A 23,060-nucleotide genomic window follows, 5' to 3' on the forward strand; every position below is an offset into this window, starting at 1 on the left:
CTTGGGAAGGCAGTGGCGAAGCAAGTGATACACAGAGTGGGTCTCTGGTGTTACTGGCTACTTAAAGCCAGCACTCAGGAGGATACAGACTCTACACAAACTACATGAACTATAGAATCTAGCAGCTCTACATATATCTGCAAGTGAGGCGCTGTGCGCCAGCACCCAGGAGGAATCAACCCTCCTGGCAGAGTGAGCTCTCAACCCAAGGGGGCACGGCTTGCCTTGGGTCTGGTATGCCAAGTCGATGGCATCCACTATCCAGGGGGCCAACCTCTGCTCTGCCGAGAGCTGGTCTGAGATTCTGAAGCAAAGCACAAACAGGACAGAGCAAAGCAAGGACTGGGTCAGTCCCCTCCAGTAGGTTCTCCTCCAGGTTTAACACCTGGTCCCTGTAAGGAGTGGTGGGAACCAATTGGGCACATATCCGGGCCAGGGTCTCAGGACAACGTGAGAGTTAGTTGGCCCAAATTCCAGGCATGGAAATAATAAAGATTTTTTTGTGAAGTTTTTAGTCAGAAGTTTTTGCTTTTCATGAGACCTTTTGATTTTCCCAACGATTAGCCTATATAAGTAACATTTCAGTACAAATAAAGTTACCAAAATCGATATTTTAATGTTATAATAGTGATTTGATCATCTGTATATATATATATATATATATATATATAAAAGGAGTGGAAATGGCCAATGAGGCAATAAGTATATTCCTGTTAACAAGTGGGCTTGAGATAGACTGAAATTAATGTTGTTTACTTTACTCGAATAAAAGGGGGATTATGAAATCCACTACCGCTTCAACATGCCTATATATATATATATATATATATATATATATATATATATATATATATATATATATATATATATATATATATATATATATATATATACACACACACACACCTAAAGGATTAGGAACACCTGTTCAATTTCTCATTAATGCAATTATCTAAACAAACCAATCACATGACAGTTGCTTCCGTGCATTTAGGGGTGTGGTCCTGGTCAAGACAATCTCCTGAACTCCAAACTGAATGTCCGAATGCGAAAGAAAGGTGATTTAAGCAATTTTGAACATGGCATGTTTGTTGGTGCCAGACGGGCCGGTCTGAGTATTTCACAATCTGCTCAGTTACTGGGATTTTCACACACAACCATTTCTAGGATTTACAAATAATGGTGTGAAAAGGGAAAAACATCCAGTATGCGGCAGTCCTGTGGGCGGAAATGCCTTGTTGATGCTAGAGGTCAGAGGAGAATCGGCCGACTGATTCAAGCTGATAGAAGAGCAACTTTGACTGAAATAACCACTCGTTACAACCGAGGTATGCAGCAAAGCATTTGTGAAGCCACAACATGCACAACCTTGAGGCGGATGGGCTACAACAGCAGAAGACCCCACCGGGTACCACTCATCTCCACTACAAATAGGAAAAAGAGGCGACAATTTGCACAAACTCACCAAAATTGGACAGTTGACAGAGTCAGAGTCTCGATTTATGTTGAGACATTCAGTGACCACTGTGCAGGCTGGTGGTGGTGGTGTAATGGTGTGGGGGATGTTTTCTTGGCACACATTAGGCCCGTAGTGCCAATTGGGCATCGTTTAAATGCCATGGCCTACCTGAGCATTGTTTCTGACCATGTCCATCCCTTTATGACCACCATATACCCATCCTCTGATGGCTACTCCCAGCAGGATAATGCACCATGTCACAAAGCTAGAAACATTTCAAATTGGTTTCTTGAACATGACAATGAGTTCACTGTACTAAAATGGCCCCCACAGTCACCAGATCTCAACCCAATAGAGCATCTTTGGGATGTGGTGGAACGGGAGCTTCGTGCCCTGGATGTGCATCCCACAAATCTCCATCAACTGCAAGATGCTATCCTATCAATATGGGCCAACATTTCTACGAAATTTTACTGCTTAATATTTTTTTGTATTATTAGTATGTATAATCAGTTAATATTATGTATTTGTATTATTATTCTTTACTAATATTCATTATAATTTGTATAATCATTATTATTTAGTCAGAATGAGTCTGAGCACAGGAGTGAGAGAGACATGGAGAGAAAATAATTTTGAACACAGGAATATGTAGCATAAGTTTTCCAATTATTCACATGTGACTGTAATTCTCTGTAAGGAAGTATTGTGTAGCATAAAGTTGTTTTCCTACCAATGCATATAACACATGTCACAAGTTCTCTACAAGACATATTTTGAACAATGAACAACAAGTTTCTCTATACATATGTTCTAGGGTATATTATGCCGCGTGAAAGCACGAGGTATAGTGCAAACAACCTGTTTATCTGGTAATACAATTGATTTCTCTGTCTGAGCAACCTATAAAATCCAAACTGGGTGTATACAATTATCCAAAATAAATCTCTTGGCAAAATAACTGGTGTCTGGTCCTGTGAATTAAACTACCATGGGGAAAAGCTTAATTTTTAGTCTACAAGTTAAAAACTGCTTTAAGCCTTTGTCTATTGCTGAAGAGGTTTGTTTTGTTTTTTCACCATATATGCTGAAATTAATGCTGAAAGGGATAGTTCACCCAAAAATGAAAATTAGCCCATGATTTACTCACTCTCAAGTCATCCTAGATGTATATAGCCGCGTTTCCACCGCAGGAACTTTCCCCAGGAACTAGGAGCTTTGGGAGCTTTGGGCTGGTACTTGCCCTGTGTCCCAATTCGCATACTATCCATACTAAATAGTATTCGAAAATAGAATTAGTATGTCCCAAATCGTAGTATGTTGAAAAGAGTATTCCAAAGATGCCCAAATGGTTTACTATTTCCAGTCCAAATTGGAAGTATGGATCGATGCGCACTCTAACGGCTGATATTGCCCACAACCCATTGCGAGTTGGACGAGGATTTGATTATTAACTACAAACACGGATAAAAGCGTTAAAAAACTACAAACATAACGGATGTGCGAGTCCGACGGTTAAGTAGAGAAGTTTAGATAAAGGGGTTTGTTTGAGTGACCAACTATCAATATTTAACCTGACAAAATATTTATTTATTGAGTGTTGTCCATATTATATTTCACCTGCAGCAGCATTGTGAACTTTTTTAATGACACGTTTGGCCATTAACTTTTAAATGCGTCATTATATTTAAGCTGCAAACACATGAGGAGAGTCTCTGACCCACAAAGACCCACACATGGCAGATCAACGAGCGGCTACATTTCTCTCCGATACGGCAGGAGATTAAACTGAATGTGGAGGATTTAAACTGTGACGAATCTGACGATAATTGACAGGGCAGTTAAACGGTGATGGGATGCTCGTAACAAAGCGACAGAGCCAGTTAAAGATGACGAAGTAGTTTGTCCCGAAGCTTGCATACTTTTCTGCTACACACTCAAAAGTATATACTTTTTCTGCACAAGAGTACATTCTTTTCGGACGTAGTATAAGTAGGCGAATAGGGACGCAGCATTGGTGTGTTTCGACCATAGGAACCAGGGTCAAAATGAAGTTCTGGGTAAATATTTCCCCCTCAAAACAGCCCTGCATCGAGGTAGTACTTTTTCAAAGTTCAGGAACTTTCGGGGGTGGGACTTGGGCACTGAACATGCTGATTGGTTGAGCTCACGCAGCATTATTTGTTGGTACAAATTTTGTGGTACAAATTGTTCGGGGTAATTTCCGTGGAAACGGGGCTAATGACATTCTTCTTTCAGACGAATAAAATGGGAGTTCTGGCTAGTCCAAGCTTTGGCAGTATTTGTAGCTCTGTTTTTGAAGTCCATAAAAAATGCATCTCTGTCAAATAACATGCTCCACATAGCTCCAGGGGTTAATAAAGACTTCTGAAGTGAATTGATGAGTTTGTGTAAGAAAAATATCCATATTCAAAACATTATAATTTAAAGTTCCATCCTATGGCCTTCCGTGGAAAAAATTGTTTAAAGTGCCTCTGCAGGTCAAAATGCGTTTTGAACGTTCGGCCTTTTGAACTGCAGAGGCACTTTCAACACTTTTGAATATGGAATGCGATCAGACAAAAGACCTTTATTAACCCCCCAGAGGCGTGTGGAGCACGTTATTTGATGGACAGATGCATTTTTTATGGACTTCAAAAATTGGGTTAACAGCTTGAAGTCTTCTTCCATTGTAACCCGTGGTGGTTTCAGTCATAAGATGGTGCCAGACATTCGACGACAGCGGAGTCACACGTTAAACATATAAGTAGTACCGGTCAAGACAATTTTTAGTACTCAGATAAGTGGTTTGTTTTTTATCTGGGAATAACATACCGCTTGAATGCACGATTGACCAATCAGAATTTTACAGAGTCGTGTAATTATCTTTGTTATTAGTTTGTTTATATATTATGGTACTGACAATGTGATTTTCTGAAAAATAATGAAACATTTATGAGCATGAAGTTATAAACTACACAGTGTTATACAGAAACTCACAGACATCAATAATGAAACAATGGGTGACATGCTTCACTCTAGCATATGACATTCCTTCATGGCTCACAGCAGTGGCGTCCACAGACTTCCTCTAAATAACAATGTTAAAAAAAAGTTTCTCCAAAATCATGTGACTTAAAGAAAGTGAAAGTAAATAGGCCTTTCAAAATATCAGATATTAAGCTATTTTAATGTTCAATATTTAAGAGTATATCTATTCAGTATTTACTATCATATTCAGAGTTATAATTCTAGGCTAAATATTCAAATTTGTATTCAGGCTCTTATATACAGTACCGGTCAAAAGTTTGGAAATGTTGCTATGTTTTATGTTTTTGAAAGAAGTCTCTTATGCTATTTGATCAAAAATACAGAACAAACAGTAATATAATAATGAGTAAATAAATAAATATTTTAAAATGTAATTTATTCCTGTGATGCAAAGCTGTGTTTTCAGCATCATTACTCCAGTCGTCAGTGTCACATGATCCTTCAGAAATCATTCTGATAAGAGGATTTATTATCAATGTTGGAAACAGCTCCGCTGCTTAGCCTAATATATATTTTTTTATAACCTGTGATATTTTTTTCACGAACCTTTGATTAATAAAAAGTTTTAAAAGAACCACATTTATTTAAAATAGAAATCTTTTGTAACAATTTACACAGTTTTGGGGGCAGTGTTTCTTTTTCTTTCTTTCTTTCTTTCTTTCTTTCTTTCTTTCTTTCTTTCTTTCTTTCTTTCTTTCTTTCTTTCTTTCTTTCTTTCTTTCTTTATTGAAAGGAATACTTTATTCAGCAAGTAGCCTATGTGTTAAATTGACCCATTCTCACAGGGTTCAGCAGATGTCATTTGTTGGATCCAAGCCCCGCCCAGACCCTCTACTATGAAGGTTTCTTCGATGTTAGGTGATGTCTAGAAAAAGAGCAGACGCTGTAACCTTAGCCGATCCATTCTGATTGGCTGACATGCATCTTACATAAACCGTTATTTAAAGCCGCAACGTAGCGTCACGAACGAGTGTGAAAAAGAGTTCAAGAAAAGAAGGCATCTTTTTAATACATCACCTACAGAAAACTTCAGTTGGCTGTTTCGAATCCAGATTTCCCCAGGTTTGATTTTTATGTATAATTACATTTATTATACGTCATTAAATAAACATTGTTTGGTTCCTAGGAAATTACGAGAATGTTAATTTTTGTCAGAACACTCTCAGAACAGAGCTAATGAGATTCTGATTCGTTCTGTTCGAATGCATGTTGTGCTAAAACTTTTAATGTGAAAACGACGAGCAAATTAATACGGGCGTTTCTTTAAGTAGGGGCACTTTTAGCCATGTGAAGTTAAATTGTTAACTGTGAATTGTTAAAGTGAAGTAAAAAACTTGTTCAAAAGTCACGTAACACAGTCTCATAAGTTTAAATAATTTGTCTAGTTTTAAGGTCCGTAAGAGGAGAAACTTAGATTACAAGAGAAATGTTTAATATTTTACATTTTTGTCCGACCTGCAGTGAATAAATATAATTTCCACCACATCTCAATACACAGCTATTATTTAAAAACAGAATAACTTATGCCACTCAAGATCATTTTTTAAACTATTTTTACTAGTTTGTCCACAATGTGCAATAATTCTACATTTGTCAATGAGATAAATGACCTGTCTAAGGACCAAATGCTGAACTGTACATCTGTCACACTCTGAAATGTAATATTGGTTTGTGTAAGAGCTTATTATAAAATAAATAACGTTTATATATATATATATATATATATATATATATATATATATATATATATATATATATATATATATATATATATATATATATATATATATATATATATTAATTCGAGCATTATCTAATAAATTAATTGTGGATACATTTTTAATGTGTGATGAGACATTTTAAAGTATTTTTAAAAAATGTGTGTGGTGATGGAAAGGACGGCGTTGAGGAAATGAAAATGAATTAACGTAAATGAAGAGAAACAGTAGGCTACGTAGATATATATTAAAAGTATAGTCCTAATATATTAATATAAAAATTATAAAAATCAATGTATTAAGAAATTGTATTGTTAGCTTGACGAAGAAAGCGAAATCTGTCCAAAATGTACTTTAAAAAATATGACCTAAGAACATAAAGGTGCCCATAGTCTACATTAATGATGCATACAGGCAGATATTATTCTGAACGCAACACGATGAATTAATCATGTTCCTCCAAAAGAAAGCAATGTAGATGACACATAACGCAGTGCGTTCCAAACGAAAGTGAAAGTGCGATTTCAAGACGTGTCGCAAATGGTAAATGCCCTTTTCTGTTTTTAACTTAACTTTTTTGCCTTACTAATCTAAAATAAGAATTGTATTATGATAGACTTTCCCTGGTCTGCTTTCAGTTACATGAGGTTACGTTTGCCCGCCTGTCTCACTAGAGCATGTAGTTTATGAACAGCACTATAGTAAAATCCAGGAGCGGCTTGTTGATTTATGATGATTCCAACAAACACTAACAAACTATTTACAGGCTTTTAATTTATCTCAAAAAAAATTATTGATTGTTCTCTGGAAATCGTTTCTGGATTGTAGATGTTGCATAGGCCTCATATTTATTTACACAGGCTATTTACAAAAGCATGTTTAAACCGATTAATACTTTCACTTTTCTGATGGTGATTTTGAAAACAATTTGGCCCGACGTTGCTTAATATTTGCACATTTTTCAATGATTGCTTTTTTAAACACATTCAAATAATTCGATTATAAATGTGAAAAATGTGACTGCACCTCTGCACACTCAAGCAGCCTTTTTCAAGGTTTCTTGGGGGAAGTTTTTTTTTTTTTTTAATTCACAAAAACATGTGTAACCCATCATCTCCGCGTGTATGTCTACGCCTAAACGATCAATCATCTCCACGTGTATGTCTACGCCTAAACGATCCATCATCTCCGCGTGTATGTCTACGCCTAAACGATCCATCATCTCCGCGTGAATGTCTACGCCTAAACGATCCATCATCTCCGCGTGTATGTCTACGCCTAAACGATCCATCATCTCCGCGTGTATGTCTACGCCTAAACGATCCATCATCTCCGCGTGTATGTCTACGCCTAAACGATCCATCATCTCCGCGTGTATGTCTACGCCTAAACGATCCATCATCTCCGCGTGTATGTCTACGCCTAAACGATCCATCATCTCCGCGTGTATGTCTACGCCTAAACGATCCATCATCTCCGCGTGTATGTCTACGCCTAAACGATCCATCATCTCCGCGTGTATATCTACGCCTAAACGATCCATCATCTCCGCGTGTATGTCTACGCCTAAACGATCCATCATCTCCGCATGTATGTCTACGCCTAAACGATCCATCATCTCTGCGTGTATGTCTACGCCGTGTGATTCCGCATTTATGTCTACGCCTAAACGATCCATCATCTCCGCGTGTATGTCTACGCCTAAACGATCCATCATCAAAACAATTTGGCCCGACGTTGCTTAATATTTGCACATTTTTCAATGATTGCTTTTTTAAACACATTCAAATAATTCGATTATAAATGTGAAAAATGTGACTGCACCTCTGCACACTCAAGCAGCCTTTTTCAAGGTTTCTTGGGGGAAGTTTTTTTTTTTTTTTAATTCACAAAAACATGTGTAACCTACGCCTAAACGTCTACGCCTAAACGATCCATCATCTCCGCGTGTATGTCTACGCCTAAACGATCCATCATCTCCGCGTGTATGTCTACGCCTAAACGATCCATCATCTACGCATGTATATATACGCCTAAACGATCCATCATCTCCGCGTGTATGTCTACGCCTGAACGAACCATCATCTCCGCGTGTATATCTACGCCTAAACGATCCATCATCTCCGCGTGTATGTCTACGCCGTGTGATTCCGCATGTATGTCTACGCCTAAACGATCCATCATCTCTGCGTGTATGTCTACGCCGTGTGATTCCGCATGTATGTCTACGCCTAAACGATCCATCATCTCCGCGTGTATGTCTACGCCTAAACGAACCATCATCTCCGCGTGTTTGTCTACGCCTAAACGATCCATCATCTCCGCGTGTATGTCTACGCCTAAACGAACCATCATCTCCGCGTGTATGTCTACGCCTAAACGATCCATCATCTCCGCGTGTATGTCTACGCCTAAACGATCCATCATCTCCGCGTGTATGTCTACGCCTAAACGAACCATCATCTCCGCGTGTATATCTACGCCTAAACGATCCATCATCTCCGCGTGTATGTCTACGCCGTGTGATTCCGCATGTATGTCTACGCCTAAACGATCCATCATCTCTGCGTGTATGTCTACGCCGTGTGATTCCGCATGTATGTCTAGGCCTAAACGATCCATCATCTCCGCGTGTATGTCTACGCCTAAACGAACCATCATCTCCGCGTGTTTGTCTACGCCTAAACGATCCATCATATCCGCGTGTATGTCTACGCCTAAACGAACCATCATCTCCGCGTGTATGTCTACGCCTAAACGATCCATCATCTCTGCGTGTATGTCTACGCCTAAACGATCCATCATCTCCGCGTGTATGTCTACGCCTAAACGAACCATCATCTCCGCGTGTATGTCTACGCCTAAACGAACCATCATCTCCGCGTGTATGTCTACGCCTAAACGAACCATCATCTCCGCGTGTATGTCTACGCCTAAACAAACCATCTTCTCCGCATGTATGTCTATGCCTAAACGAACCATCATCTCCGCGTGTATGTCTACGCCTAAACAAACCATCATCTCCACGTGTATGTCTACGCCTAAAGGATCCATCATCGCGTGTTTGTCTACGCCTAAACGATCCATCATCTCCACGTGTATGTCTACGCCTAAACGATCCATCATCTCCGCGTGTATGTCTACGCCTAAACGATCTATCATCTCCGCGTGTATGTCTACGCCTAAACGAACCATCAATTCCGCGTGTATGTCTACGCCTAAACGATCCATCATCTCCGCGTGTATGTCTACGCCTAAACGATCCATCATCTCCGCGTGTGTGTCTACGCCTAAACGATCCATCATCTCCGCGTGTATGTCTACGCCTAAACAAACCATCATCTCCGCGTGTATGTCTACGCCTAAACGATCCATCATCTCCGCGTGTATGTCTACGCCTAAACGAACCATCATCTCCGCGTGTTTGTCTACGCCTAAACAATCCATCATCTCCACGTGTATGTCTACGCCTAAAGGATCCATCATCTCCGCGTGTTTGTCTACGCCTAAACGATCCATCATCTCCTGGTGTATGTCTACGCCTAAAAGATCCATCATCTCCGCGTATATGTCTACGCCTAAACGATCCATCATCTCCGTGTGTATGTCTACGCCTAAACGATCCATCATCTCCGCATGTATGTCTACGCCTAAAAGATCCATCATCTCCGCGTATATGTCTACGCCTAAATTATCCATCATCTCCGTGTGTATGTCTACGCCTAAACGATCCATCATCTCCGCATGTATGTCTACGCCTAAACGAACCATCATCTCCACGTGTATGTCTACGCCTAAACGATCCATCATCTCCGCGTGTATGTCTACGCCTAAACGAACCATCAATTCCGCGTGTATGTCTACGCCTAAACGATCCATCATCTCCGCGTGTTTGTCTACGCCTAAATGATCCATCATCTCCACGTGTATGTCTACGCCTAAACGATCCATCATCTCCGCGTGTTTGTCTACGCCTAAACAATCCATCATCTCCACGTGTATGTCTACGTCTAAAGGATCCATCATCTCCGCGTGTTTGTCTATGCCTAAACGATCCATCATCTCCGTGTGTATGTCTACGCCTAAAAGATCCATCATCTCCGCGTATATGTCTACGCCTAAAAGATCCATCATCTCCGCGTATATGTCTACGCCTAAATGATCCATCATCTCCGTGTGTATGTCTACGCCTAAACGATCCATCATCTCTGCATGTATGTCTACGCCTAAACGAACCATCATCTCCACGTGTATGTCTACGCCTAAACGATCCATCATCTCCGCGTGTATGTCTACGCCTAAACGAACCATCAATTCCGCGTGTATGTCTACGCCTAAACGATCCATCATCTCCGCGTGTATGTCTACACCTAAACGATCCATCATCTCTGCGTGTTTGTCTACGCCTAAATGATCCATCATCTCCACGTGTATGTCTACGCCTAAAAGATCCATCATCTCTGCGTGTTTGTCTACACCTAAATGATCCATCATCTCGGCGTGTTTGTCTATGCCTAAATGATCCATCATCTCTGCGTGTTTGTCTACACCTAAATGATCAATTTTTTTTTCTTTGAGGAGGATGCTTTGGCTCACGTTCCTCTGGGCTTGGGTCCCGCTGCTGCCGAGGCACAGAGGAGGCTTGCGTCCTAGGGTCCCAAATGGATCTAGTGGTGGGGTTAACCCCTTAGAGGTCACCCCCACTATTGGCAAGGGAGTGCAAAATGACATATCCAAAATAAAAATGTTGCTGCTAATGAGTCCTTCTGACTCAAAGGTATCATTTGAAAAATGACACTTGACAGTTTACTAGGAAAGACTCGTAATTACTCTAAAAATTACTAGTAGAGAGATAAATAAGCTTAAACACAATGTTTTTTATGTTAACTGTTTATTAAAAAGAAAAATACACAAGGCAGAAATATATATACGGACCTGGAAACACATGCAAACTAAAGCCACATGTCTTGTAAATGTATGTTTCAAATTTGAAGTTGATACTAGCCAAAAATACTTTTTTACAAGCATTTAGTTCTGCGTATGCCTTGGCACCTTTCCAAAAAGGCCACTTGGAGACTCCAAAGGGGCACTTGGTAACCATCTTTTACCAAGAGGTATAACAAGTTTGTTTGATCATTTCCACATATTTTCTCATTAAAATATGACAAAGCACAATTTATATATTTTCTCTGGTATATTTGTCATCCCTAAATGTTTATAAAAATGCATGAACGTGCAGTTTTTTTAAAGAGCTCCAAAAGAACACCAAAGTGACACTTGGTAATGTATTACCAAAGTCTTTGTTCACTTCGATTCATTTAAAGGTTTAGAATAATGGCATACATTATTTAGCAAATAAAAAGTTATATATATAACATAAGCATATATATATATATATATATATATATATATATATATATATATATATATATATATATATATATATATATATATACATACAAACAACTGTTCCTTTGTTATTAGCATTCAACACACACTGATAAAAAATTCCCATAACAACCCCCACACAAATGTAGTGTATGCATTACATACACTACAGAGTTATTCGTGTATGCATTACCGTGGTAATCTGTGTACCGTGTACTTCTGGAGGCAGCTAAAGATGTTGCAGCTAGGCAGGGATGTTTTGTCTGTTGTCCAGAGGCCTCTGGTACCCAGTCATCATCTGAAGTTTCTTCACTGCTGAATCAAACAAAAAGGATTAAAAATACACCCAACACAACTGTTTATCTTACACATAGAAAAAATACAGCAATTTACTCTCATGCCCACTGTATTGTTGTCCTGATGGCACATTTACACCAGCTTACAGATTTTTTATTCAAATTCAAAGATTCATTCACATACAGCAATTTACCTTCATACCCACTATAATGTTGCCAGGATGGCACATTTACACCAGCTCACAAATTTTGTATTCAAATTCAAAGTATCTTTCACATACAGTGATCTACCTCCATACACACTCTATTGTTTCCCTTAATGAAACATTTACATTAACGTTACCAGCTAAATACTCAGACTGCATTCAGACAATAATGATACCACAAAACTTTTTCTTCTCTCACAAAACTACTTGCTCCGGATTATTTGCTTACTCAAAACTAAAAAACAAAAACTCACAAAAATGTAACGTTAGACACTTACCAATCTAAAACAAGATTGAGACCTTCCAAAAACACATCCTCTTCTTCAGAGTCGACGCTGGATACAGCACTCTCTTCTGAATATTCCACATTTTCTTCATCACTGCTTCGCAGCAGTTTTTCCAATGCAGCAGGAGAATATAATATATCAATATATTCAGGAGAATGTATATTCCTACAGTGAGTATACAGTTCCAGCAGCGTTTCGACGCAGCGCAAGTTCCCTTAAAAGGGAACGTCTCAGGTTACGCATGTAACCATGGTTCCCTGAGAGGAACCGAGACGCTGTGTCACTTTGCCATACTCCCGACATGCCTGTGACCGACTTGTTCAACCTCACGAGAATCTAACACTGTTTGGTTCAGGGGTGCTTTATAGTTTCCTGGTCAATGACGTCATCCGCCTATGACGTCTCGTCACGCCATTGGACTGATTTCACAAGTGCTTCATGACGCAATCACGAGGCTTTCCCGTAGTGTTTCGATGCAGCGTCTCATTCCCTTGAAAGGGAACCATGATTACATGCTTAACCTGAGTCGTTCTGTTGGTTTTTTTGCATTTGTTACATGTTCTTTTGTCTTTGTTTCCTGCCACTTGTTTGTGTCCATGGTTTCCCTCATTAGTCTACTTAAGTTCAGCTGTCTCTTGTTTCTGTTTGATATTTAAGTTCCTCTTGTGCAGTCAGATTCCATGTCTGATCTTACATTAGGTTAGTGGTGTATGGTGTTTTGATTAATGTATATTATAATAAAGCATATCTGTTTGGAAGTCCTGGATCTCCTCATCTCTGCTGCACTACAAACCTGTGACAGTTTAGCACTGTGTGGCATCCCCTCTTCTTTTTTATAACAGTCTGTAAACATCTGGGGACTAAGGAGACAAGTCGCTCAAGTTTAGAAATAGGAATGTTCTTGTCTAATACAGGCTTCTAGTAGCTCAACTGTCTTAGGTCTTCTTTGCCGCATCTTCCTCTTTATGAAGCGCCAAATATTTTCTATGGGTGAAAAAACTAGGCTGCAGGCTGCCCATTTCAGTACCCGGGTCCTTCTTCTACGCAGCCATGATGTTGTAATTGATGTAGTATTTGGTCTGGCATTGCTGGAAAATGCAAGGTCTTCCCTGAAAGAGACGATATCTGGATGGGAGCATATGTTGTTCTAGAACTTAGATATACCGTTCAGCATTTATGGTGCCTTTCCAGATGTGTAAGCTGCCCATGCCATACATACTCATGCAACCCCATACCATCAGAGATGCAAGCAACTTGGGTTGTCCTTGTCCTCTTTAGTCCGGATGACAGTTTTAAAAATAACTTGATTTGTTCCCACTTTGCCACAGTCCATTTTAAATGACCCTTGGCCAAAGAAAACGCCTGCGTCTCTGGATCATGTTTAGATATGGCTTCTTTTTTGACCTATAAAGTTTTAGGTAGCAACGGCGAAATACGTGGTGGATTGTGTTCACCAAAAATGTTCTCTGGGGGTTTTCCTGAGGCCATGTTGTGATTTCCATTACAGTAGCATTCCTGTATGTGATGCAGTGCCGTCTAAGGGCCTGAAGATCACCGGCATCCAGTAAGGTTTTCCGGCCTTGACCCTTACGCACAGAGATAATTCTAGATTCTCTGAATCTTTGGATATTATGCACTGTAGATGATGATAACTTCAAACTCTTTGCAATTTTTCTCTGAGAAACTCCTTTCTGATATTGCTCCACTATTTTTTTTAATTCAGAGGGGAATTGGTGATCCTCAGCCCATCTTGACTTCTGAGAGACACTGCCACTCTGAGAGACTCTTTTTATACCCAATCATGTTGCCAATGGACCCAATAAGTTGCAAATTGGTCCTCCAGCTGTTCCTTATATGTACATTTAACTTTTCCGGCCTCTTATTCCTACCTGTCCCAAATTTTTTGGAATGTGTAGCTCTCATGAAATCCAAATTGAGTCAATATTTGGCAGGACATTTCAAAATGTCTCACTTTCAAAATTTTATATGTTATCTATATTCTATTTTATGAGATTTGTAAATTATTGCATTCCTTTTATATTCACAATGTACACAGTGTCCCAACTTTTTTGGAATCAGGTTTGTATGATGTAATAACTTCTTATTCCTTATTCCTTTACCTATTACAGGTGCAGGAGCAGGAGCCATGGCAGCATCTGCAAATGCAGCTGCAGGAGAAGAAGGAATGGCAAGTCTACAATCACAACTACCTGCAAAAACATGGACACAAACAGCATTAAAATCAACAGTAATAATAGCACTGGCAGTTGCAGTAGTTGCAGTAGTAGTAGATAAGGCAGGAACAATAGGGGTTGATGCAGTAGCGGGAGCAGTAGCGGGAGCAGTAGCAGGAGCAGCAGCAGGAGCAGCAGCTATATGCACTTTAAGATCATTATCGGAAGCAGAAGTGAGTGAAGTAGCAGCAGAAGTGGGAACAGCAGCAATAGCAGCAGTAGCTGGAGGTGTAGCAGGAACAGCAGCTGCAATATTGCAATCATTAGTAGGAGCACACTCACACATAGGAACAGCAGTAGTTGGAGCAATAGCAGGAGCTGCAATAGTAGCAATAGCAAGACCACAATTACAATGGTTAACAAATACAATACAGTGGGCAATAGATACCGTAAAGTGGGTGATATCTATAGTAAAAAAATGTATAGCAGCAGTAAAATGGGTTATTGAATTAGCAAAACCCACAGCAACAGTAATTGGAGGATCAGGATTAGCAGCAGCAGCAGCAGTAGCTGTATATAAACAAGTATCACAGGCAGGAGTAGCAGCAGCAGAATCAACAGCAGCAGGAACAGGGTCAGCAGGAACAGCAGCAGGAACAGCAGCACAAGGAACAGGGTCCGCAGGAACAACAGCACAAGGAACAGGGTCAGCAGGAACAGCAGCGCAAGGAACAGGGTCAGCAGGAACAGCAGCGCAAGGAACAGGGTCAGCAGGAACAGAAGCGCAAGGAACAGGGTCAGCAGGAACAACAGCGCAAGGAACAGGGTCAGCAGGAACAACAGCGCAAGGAACAGGGTCAGCAGGGACAACAGCGCAAGGAACAGAGTCAGCAGGAACAGCAGCGCAAGGAACAGGGTCAGCAGGAACAGGCTCAGCAGGAACAGCAGCGCAAGGAACAGGGTCATCTGCAGCAGGATCAGCAGCAGCAGGAACAACAGGAGCAGGGTCAGCAGCAGCAGGACTAGCAGGATCAGGAGCAGCAGGAGTAGGAGTAGGAGTAGCAGTAGTAGCAGGAACAGCTGCAGCATCAGGATTCATCGGAGGATTAATGGGAGGACTTGTGACAGGATCAGGACAATCACAGACACCAGCAGCAGTGATGGTAAGAATTCAGATTTTGCCAGAATAACTGCGCTCCCTGTTATGAACTGCACTGGAAAACTTCTGGGGTTCCAGTGGCAGCTTACCTTCTAAGTCTGGCTTTTAATATTATTTATACCACTAAAGGTGCAGTAAGGGATTTCTGAGAAATTATGTTGAAATGACCAAAACAAACATGACCCTACCCAAAAGGATCACAGCCCTAGTTTGAAAACTCTGCCCCTAAATTCCTGACACACCATGCAACACAGGCTACGACTATGGTGGAATCTACTGCAGCCCTAGTAGGAAGTGATCTCATCAATAAGGGGAAGCAATTTCTGTCAGGACCACTATCATCAAATATGATTGCTTGACTATTAGCATATAGTTTGGATTGCCCGTATGGTTCTGTTCTGGGCAAGCAGTGTTGCCACAGTTACTTTGAAAAAGTAATCTGATTACTGATTACTCATTTAAAAAGTAACTTAGTTAGATTACAAGTTACTTTATTAGTTAACCTGCAGCCTCAACATAGAAATGACAACCGTTTTTGGCAACACACTTTATTGGAAGTGCATTTTTAACAGTTACGTCAACAATGTATCCTGACTAGAGCTCTGCATTTATGCCCTAGCCTGACGGCCCCGACTTTTTTATGCCCCTTTTTTTAGGCTTCTCCTTTTTATATTTATTTTAATAATTAAAAGGAACAATGAGATGTGCTGTATTAGTGGAAACAACATGAGACCATGATAGCTTACGCCACTGTCAAGACATGGCTCGCGCAGGGTTAAAGAGTCTGTTTCTTCAGCGCAGTTGCTAGAGTAATGGCCTTTTTACAACTGGTTCCTTCATTCATTTTCTCTGACCAGGTATCTATCTGATTGCGAAATGACCAGGAGTATAGGCCTAAATGCCTTCCGAGAGTCTTTCGAGACGTATTTAATTCTGATCACTCAAACAAGCCAATTCAGAAGGTGCATGAAAGCATTTGTCAAACCGGACAAATGTAAATGTATCTGGTTGTTTAAACCACATGTGTAAACTTTACTCCTGGCAAATAATTAAAAAATAAATGTGTGAGAGCGTGTTATGTTGTAGTCAGATAGATATGATGGTGCTACTGCAACATCGCTGCAAATGAGTAAAGCAACCCAACGCAAATGGCCGCAAATGAAACTTTAAAATAAGTCACACAAAACACAATCATCTTCAATATAAATTAATGAGACTAATAATCTTGCCAGTGCTTAGGTCACTCTCTCTCATATTGCGATCTTTGAATTTGAAATGGGCTGCTGAATAAAATGCTGGAATCTTTTGCTTTGATGTGAACTCCGTTAAATGAGCATACCGTGGGAATTGAAGATTGGATTTATATTAATTTTGCTGAAGTGTAAGGTAGGCTATAAGACAACCTGCATGTTCTTTATTTATTTATTTATTCATTTTAGATTGTGTGCCCGTTTCGTTTTTTTGAGCGCCATTGCGAGCAGTAGGCTAGCCTATCATCCTGCCTCAGCTCGTCAAAAATGCCTTTGTGGGGGTATAATAACTAGCCTTCTTTGTTTTTGATGTCAAAGTAGTTATATTTTGTTTCGTTTCTTTATTAAGTTAATTTAGAAAAATGTTTAGAGCAATTTTTTGTTTGTTAAATTAAAGATTACATTTTTTTATGTGACGACCCAGTGAGTTAACCGCATGCTTAATAGCCTAGTCTCTCAAACCAACTCTTGAATTGTCTTGCCGATATAAACTTTAATTTAACAAACAAAAAATTGCTCTGAACATTTTTCTAAATTAGGTTAATAAAGATACGAAACAAAATATAACTACTTAGACATTAAAAACAAAACTGAACTATTTTAATGGCTGCAACAATGTAAAAAAATAAAAAATAAAAATAAAAAACACCCAGACTCGGGCTGAGAATTTTGATAAGCTGTCGGTTTTAACTAAGGAAAATGACAAAAATAGTATCTCACAGTGACTTTAATCTGATTACTGGTTTGGAAATAGTAATGCATTAGATTACTCGTTACTGGAAAAAAGTAGTCAGATTAGAGTAACGCGTTACTATGTACGCGTTATTGGCATCACTGTGGGCAAGCAATAACCCCCCTTAGGGTAAACAGAACAGAACCAACATAATGTATTGCAGATATCATTAACTCTTTCCCCGCCAAACGAATTTTCAGTTATTTGTGAGAAAACGGTTCCCGGACAAAAACTAGTTTTTCTGTGTTTCCGTGTTTTCACTGCATACGCTAGGGGGCAAAATTAGGCATCCTCTGAATGAGTACAGAATCTGTTGATCAAACCACACACGAAGACGTCGCAGTAAAACAAGCCATCGTATGTAAGCAGATGCATATGAAAAATAACGTGATCATCCGCATTAAACATCATATAAATCAAAACTGCCCAACGTTCCTGAATGAAATTTGGACCCAGAGCGAGCTACAGAACTGTGAAGCATCAGGGGTTTTGATGGACTCGATCTCCTCCATCTGCGTTTAATCATCACTCTGAATCTGATCTGGAGTCAGTCTTTCACAAAAAAGCTCAGCTTTTTGTTTAAAATGTTGTTTTTTATGAAACTTACCCATATTCAAGTGTTGATAAAAAAGGAATGGATGAAGCAAGAATAAAAACATATTTTTGTTTAAAAGAAGAGGGTCAGCTCTTTCTTTTGATATATTGCACGCTCAAATATTAATAAAACAAAATATTCTATGGGCTATTCAACTTTTGTGTAAATGGTCAAAAACCCTGGCGGTGGCTGGAAACTTTTTTTTTAAATACTGGCAGGGAAAGAGTTAATGTTGATATTAAATGTACAAAGTAATTCGGTAATTTAGTCTGATTATTATACCAAATCCTGAATGACGAGAGGAGGCGCTGGGGATGGAGGAGGGTAAATGAGCTTAGCACGCCGGACCAGCACGCCGATGGGCGTACAGATGGGCTTGCAGCACATTTGCTATTTAACCAATGTGGTGCAGGACATAAAAATGATAACTGCGTCGGGCTGAAATTAGCAAAACACTAAGGACTTACCCTGGGGACGGTCGAAGCTACTGTTGGACCCCAGGAAAAAAATTATTCGGAACTCAGTTCCCATCGTTTTCCAGCCATGACCAAAACGCTGGGGAAGTGTGCCCAATCCCAAGGGAGGGGAATGCTATAGAGGCCACACCCAAAGGGAGGTAATGTTTGGAGGCTACACATATGGACTGACCAGAGGGGCAGTATATGAAAGATCTCTGAGGTAGGTCCTATAGGTAGGTCTGAGGTAGGTCCTATAGTGCTGTAATAATATTGACTATGAGTTTAATGTCTCGGGGAATAATGAACTCAAAAGGGATTTAATATTCATGAATTTATGAATATAATTTACTAGTCGTTCATTACGTTATTTAAATTTTCCGATAAGGAAAATGTTTAATTAAATACAAGTAACCTTTACGGAATTGCTTGAAATTATCTTACTAAGTTTGTCCTGCAAATTAGTTATAGACTTTCAAATCAATTCTCAATAAGGGATTACTGCTTTACGAGCGCATAAGAAACATTAACTTTACTGATCAGGACAAAATAATATTTAATATGTTCATACAGTTTACGTTACTAAACGTAAGAGAGAGAGAGAGAGAGAGAGAGAGAGAGAGAGAGAGAGAGAGAGAGAGAGAGAGAGAGAGAGAGAGAGAGAGAGAGAGAGACAGCGTTCACTTCAGTTCGTTACACAGAGTCCTCACGGAGTTAAACTCGTCCCAAACGGGAATAACACGACCTTTTTCACAGCAGTTTGGATTGTAGAAATAAGAATACTTGCTTTGGTTTTGGCTTCTCGCGTGTGTGCGTGTATTCTGAGTTCAAATGTCCTGCGCGTCCGGTGGTTCTTTCCGAGGTCGGTTTGGGGTGGCGGGTCTCTTGGAAGTGTGCTGAATTCTCCTCTCTGAAGAATGCCCTCGGGGGCTGGAAAGCAGATGGCAGATTGCCTGCGGCGGTTGATGCAATGCAAAAAAAAAAGGGGAAAAGTGAGGGTCACATTGGCACTTGTAGATCAGGTAGAGTGACGCCCATTTTCTGGATGGTCCAATCGATCTGGGCGTTTTCGGCGCGAAACAAAGTTCTTTGTTCGGCTGGGTTCCTCCTCCTGGCTATTATCCGGGGAAGATATGCTCATGCATTTTTCTTTACAACGCTGGTAGTTTTGTAATAATGCATGTTCTGTAAATTCTTTTACAAGATTCGGTACGATCGCATTTTCTGATTACAAGGATACCATGGATCATAAGTCTGAGATCTGGGAATACACAAATACAGGCTTTCCACTGTCTGTTGGCCTACACAGCTTGAGTTACATTCATATAATCCTCCTAATTATTCCAGACACATATAAAAACACTTCAAGCAGAAAAGCATACATTTAATCAGAGGTGTCAAAAGTACTCGCATTCATTACTCAAGTGGAAGTATAGATACTAGGGTTTAAAAATAATTCTGTAGAAGTTGAAGTATCAACTCAAGCTTTTTACTTAAGTAAAAGTGTAAAAGTACTGGTTTCAAAACTACTTGAAGTATAAAAGTAAAAGTAATGTAAGGAAAAAATGCCATTAAAGACAAAAGCTTAGGCCACACCACAGGGGCATATAGAGCACTACCCCACCTCCTCAAGAAAAACACTTTTCTAAAGGCCATACTGACTATAATGTTATATTAAAATGTTAATGTTTAAAAATTTGGGAGGCACTGGCTACCTGCTTCAGCTGCATATATACCCATTGAAAATGAATGCATTTTAGTACAATGGAAATATACCATTATGTGTACTGCTGAGCATTAACATATGTTTCCTGAAGCGGAAGATATGATGACTAGTTGCCTATCAATAACCTTTATTGGAATGTAGATGTAGGCTACATGTGTGATCAGTGTTGCCAGATTGGGTCGACGCTTTAGAGCCCTACGGGCCCTGTTTTTTTTAAACCCCTAACCTCATACCCACTGTCGGCCGCTGACTGCTTGGTTGTCACTTTAAAAAAAATTAACAAACAAACAAATTATCCAAACATTTTTCTAAATTAACTTTAATAAAGAAACTAAACGAAATATAACTACTTGGACATTACAAACAAAGCTGAACTGTTTTAATGACTGCAGGAGTGTTTCATATGATTGTGCAGGGCCTGTGCAGGGCTCAAAGAATATATAGAAAAATGCAATTCATTCCTGTGATCAAAGCTGAATTTATCATCATTACTCCAGTCTTCAATGTTACATGATCCTTCACAGATCATTCTCATATGAGGATCTGATGATCAACACACATTTATGATTATTATCAGTTTTGCTGCTCATGGTGATGCTTACATTTTGTGGAAACCATCTAAACATTTGTGGTAAAATTTAAAAAAAAGAGAGAAATTAATACTTTTATTGATCAGACATGCATTTAATTGATCAAAAGTGATATTGTTAATATTACAAAATATAATAATTGATTTTAAAAAATGCATATAAATGCTGTCCATTGAACTTTCTATTTATCAAAGAATCCTGAAAAATAAAATGTATCATGGTTTCCACAACATTTTAAAGCAGCACAACTGTTTTCATCACTGATAATAATCATAAATGTTTGTTGATTATAAAATCCTCATCTGAGAATGATTAGTGAAGGATCATGTCACACTGAAGACTGGAGTAATGATAAATTCAGCTTTGATCACATAGGAAAAAAGCTGTTTTAATTTGTAATAATATTTCACAATATTGCTGTTTTAACTATTTTTGATTAAATAAATGCAGCCTTGGCGAGCAGAATATACTAAACATTAAAAAAAGCTGCATTATTCATATGATAGGCTACTTTATTGTCAATAAATAGGCTACATTGAGATGGCTTGAAAAACACACATAAAGCATATATTGTCGCAGTCGTCTGATTGTCTTCGTCACGTTTCATCACTCATAACGATTGTTTTCCTTCAGCTGCAGCTCCAGCGTGACAGGGTATTACCTCTACGAATCCGCTTTTGGAATTTGGACTTTCTGTGAAAGAGCGCCCTCCTCATATTTAGATGCGAATAAAATGACAGCAGGTCATGCATAGATTAATTTTTGTCTCTGATTTTAAATCTTAATGTATTCACATTGGTTTCTATGTAAATACACTTGCCCGTGACCTCAAAAAGCGCTCTATCAACCGAGATTAGAGAAGGCTGTCTTTAGCGTCCCTGTTAATTTGGCCGTCGCCGCGCAGGGTAACGCTGGTTCGAATCCCGCTCGGAGCGGGTCAACTAGAATCGGTGAGACCAAGTAAAAGTGCGGGGGACGAAAATACATTTTATTAAAAGTGAGGGGGACACGCTTGTTTTTTTTTTAAACAAGATGAAATGAAAGAGTAACGATTTTTAAAAAGTAAGGAGTAGAAAGTACAGATAATTGTGTTAAAATGTAAGGAGTAGAAGTAAAAAGTAAGCAGAAAAATAATTACTCCAGTAAAGTATAGATACCCAAAATTTCTACTTAAGTAAGGTAAAGAAGTATTTGTACTTCGTTACTTGACACCTCTGCATTTAATACGTTTTTGGGGTGGCTTTTAATCATAAATTCCTCTGATACTAGTGGGACTCTATGTGGGTGTGTGTGTCTAGATGTTTGTGAGGTGTCAGATATCGTGCAGGGCCATTTGGGGGCAATAAAAGTCACTACGGAGCCTGCTTGTTATCTCCCAAGGGAGATCAAAGAGTGGTCTTTGAGACATCGTGGTGCCATTTTCGGCCATCAATCGTATTAACATGATCTGATAACGCGCCTCACGAGAGGCGAGAGACATCTGGCCATTTGCCAGATGAACAGACATCGTCATTGTGGCTACAGTTTCTATAAATGATTGATTAACTAAAATGAAACATCTAATTAAGGGTATAATAATTACATAAATTATATCAAAATCATTCAAAATTATTATTATTATTATTATTATTATTATTATAAATAAGCATTGTTAAAAGCTAAACGCTTCAGTCTTTAAAAAACATTTGCTATGTAGTAACCTTTAATTTGGAGTAGAAACAAGGGGAGTGACTTTATTGCATCAGAGGTGTGTCACTTTACTCACAGCTGATTGGTCCAATTTCAGTTTGAGATCTCTTATCCAGAACATAGCCTGCCCTGGAGCAGGTTAGCCATGGAGTTTAAGTTACTATGGAGATGAACACTGCTAAAAGCCAAACCACTTTAATGGTAGCCTACCTAAAACCCAGGATTGGCACAAACTAATCTTAAACATATCTGGCTAGATAGCTAAACCGGCTGCATGGTATAGG

General features: G+C 39.2%; 1 protein-coding gene across 1 annotated transcript in view; it reads left to right on the forward strand.

Annotated features, from left to right (window-relative positions):
* The first annotated feature begins 5,492 nt into the window (after positions 1 to 5,492).
* Positions 5,493 to 23,060, forward strand: part of LOC137091586 (interferon-induced very large GTPase 1-like) — a 36,696-nt gene continuing 19,128 nt past the window's right edge. Inside the window, exons 1-2 of the mRNA XM_067456161.1 lie at positions 5,493 to 5,572; positions 14,535 to 15,742. Of these exons, the coding sequence (XP_067312262.1) occupies positions 14,552 to 15,742 (1,191 nt within the window). The 5' untranslated portion in view covers positions 5,493 to 5,572; positions 14,535 to 14,551. The remainder of the gene's footprint in view (positions 5,573 to 14,534; positions 15,743 to 23,060) is intronic.

Source organism: Pseudorasbora parva, chromosome 2, assembly GCF_024679245.1.
Source record: "Pseudorasbora parva isolate DD20220531a chromosome 2, ASM2467924v1, whole genome shotgun sequence".
Taxonomy (NCBI): domain Eukaryota; kingdom Metazoa; phylum Chordata; class Actinopteri; order Cypriniformes; family Gobionidae; genus Pseudorasbora; species Pseudorasbora parva.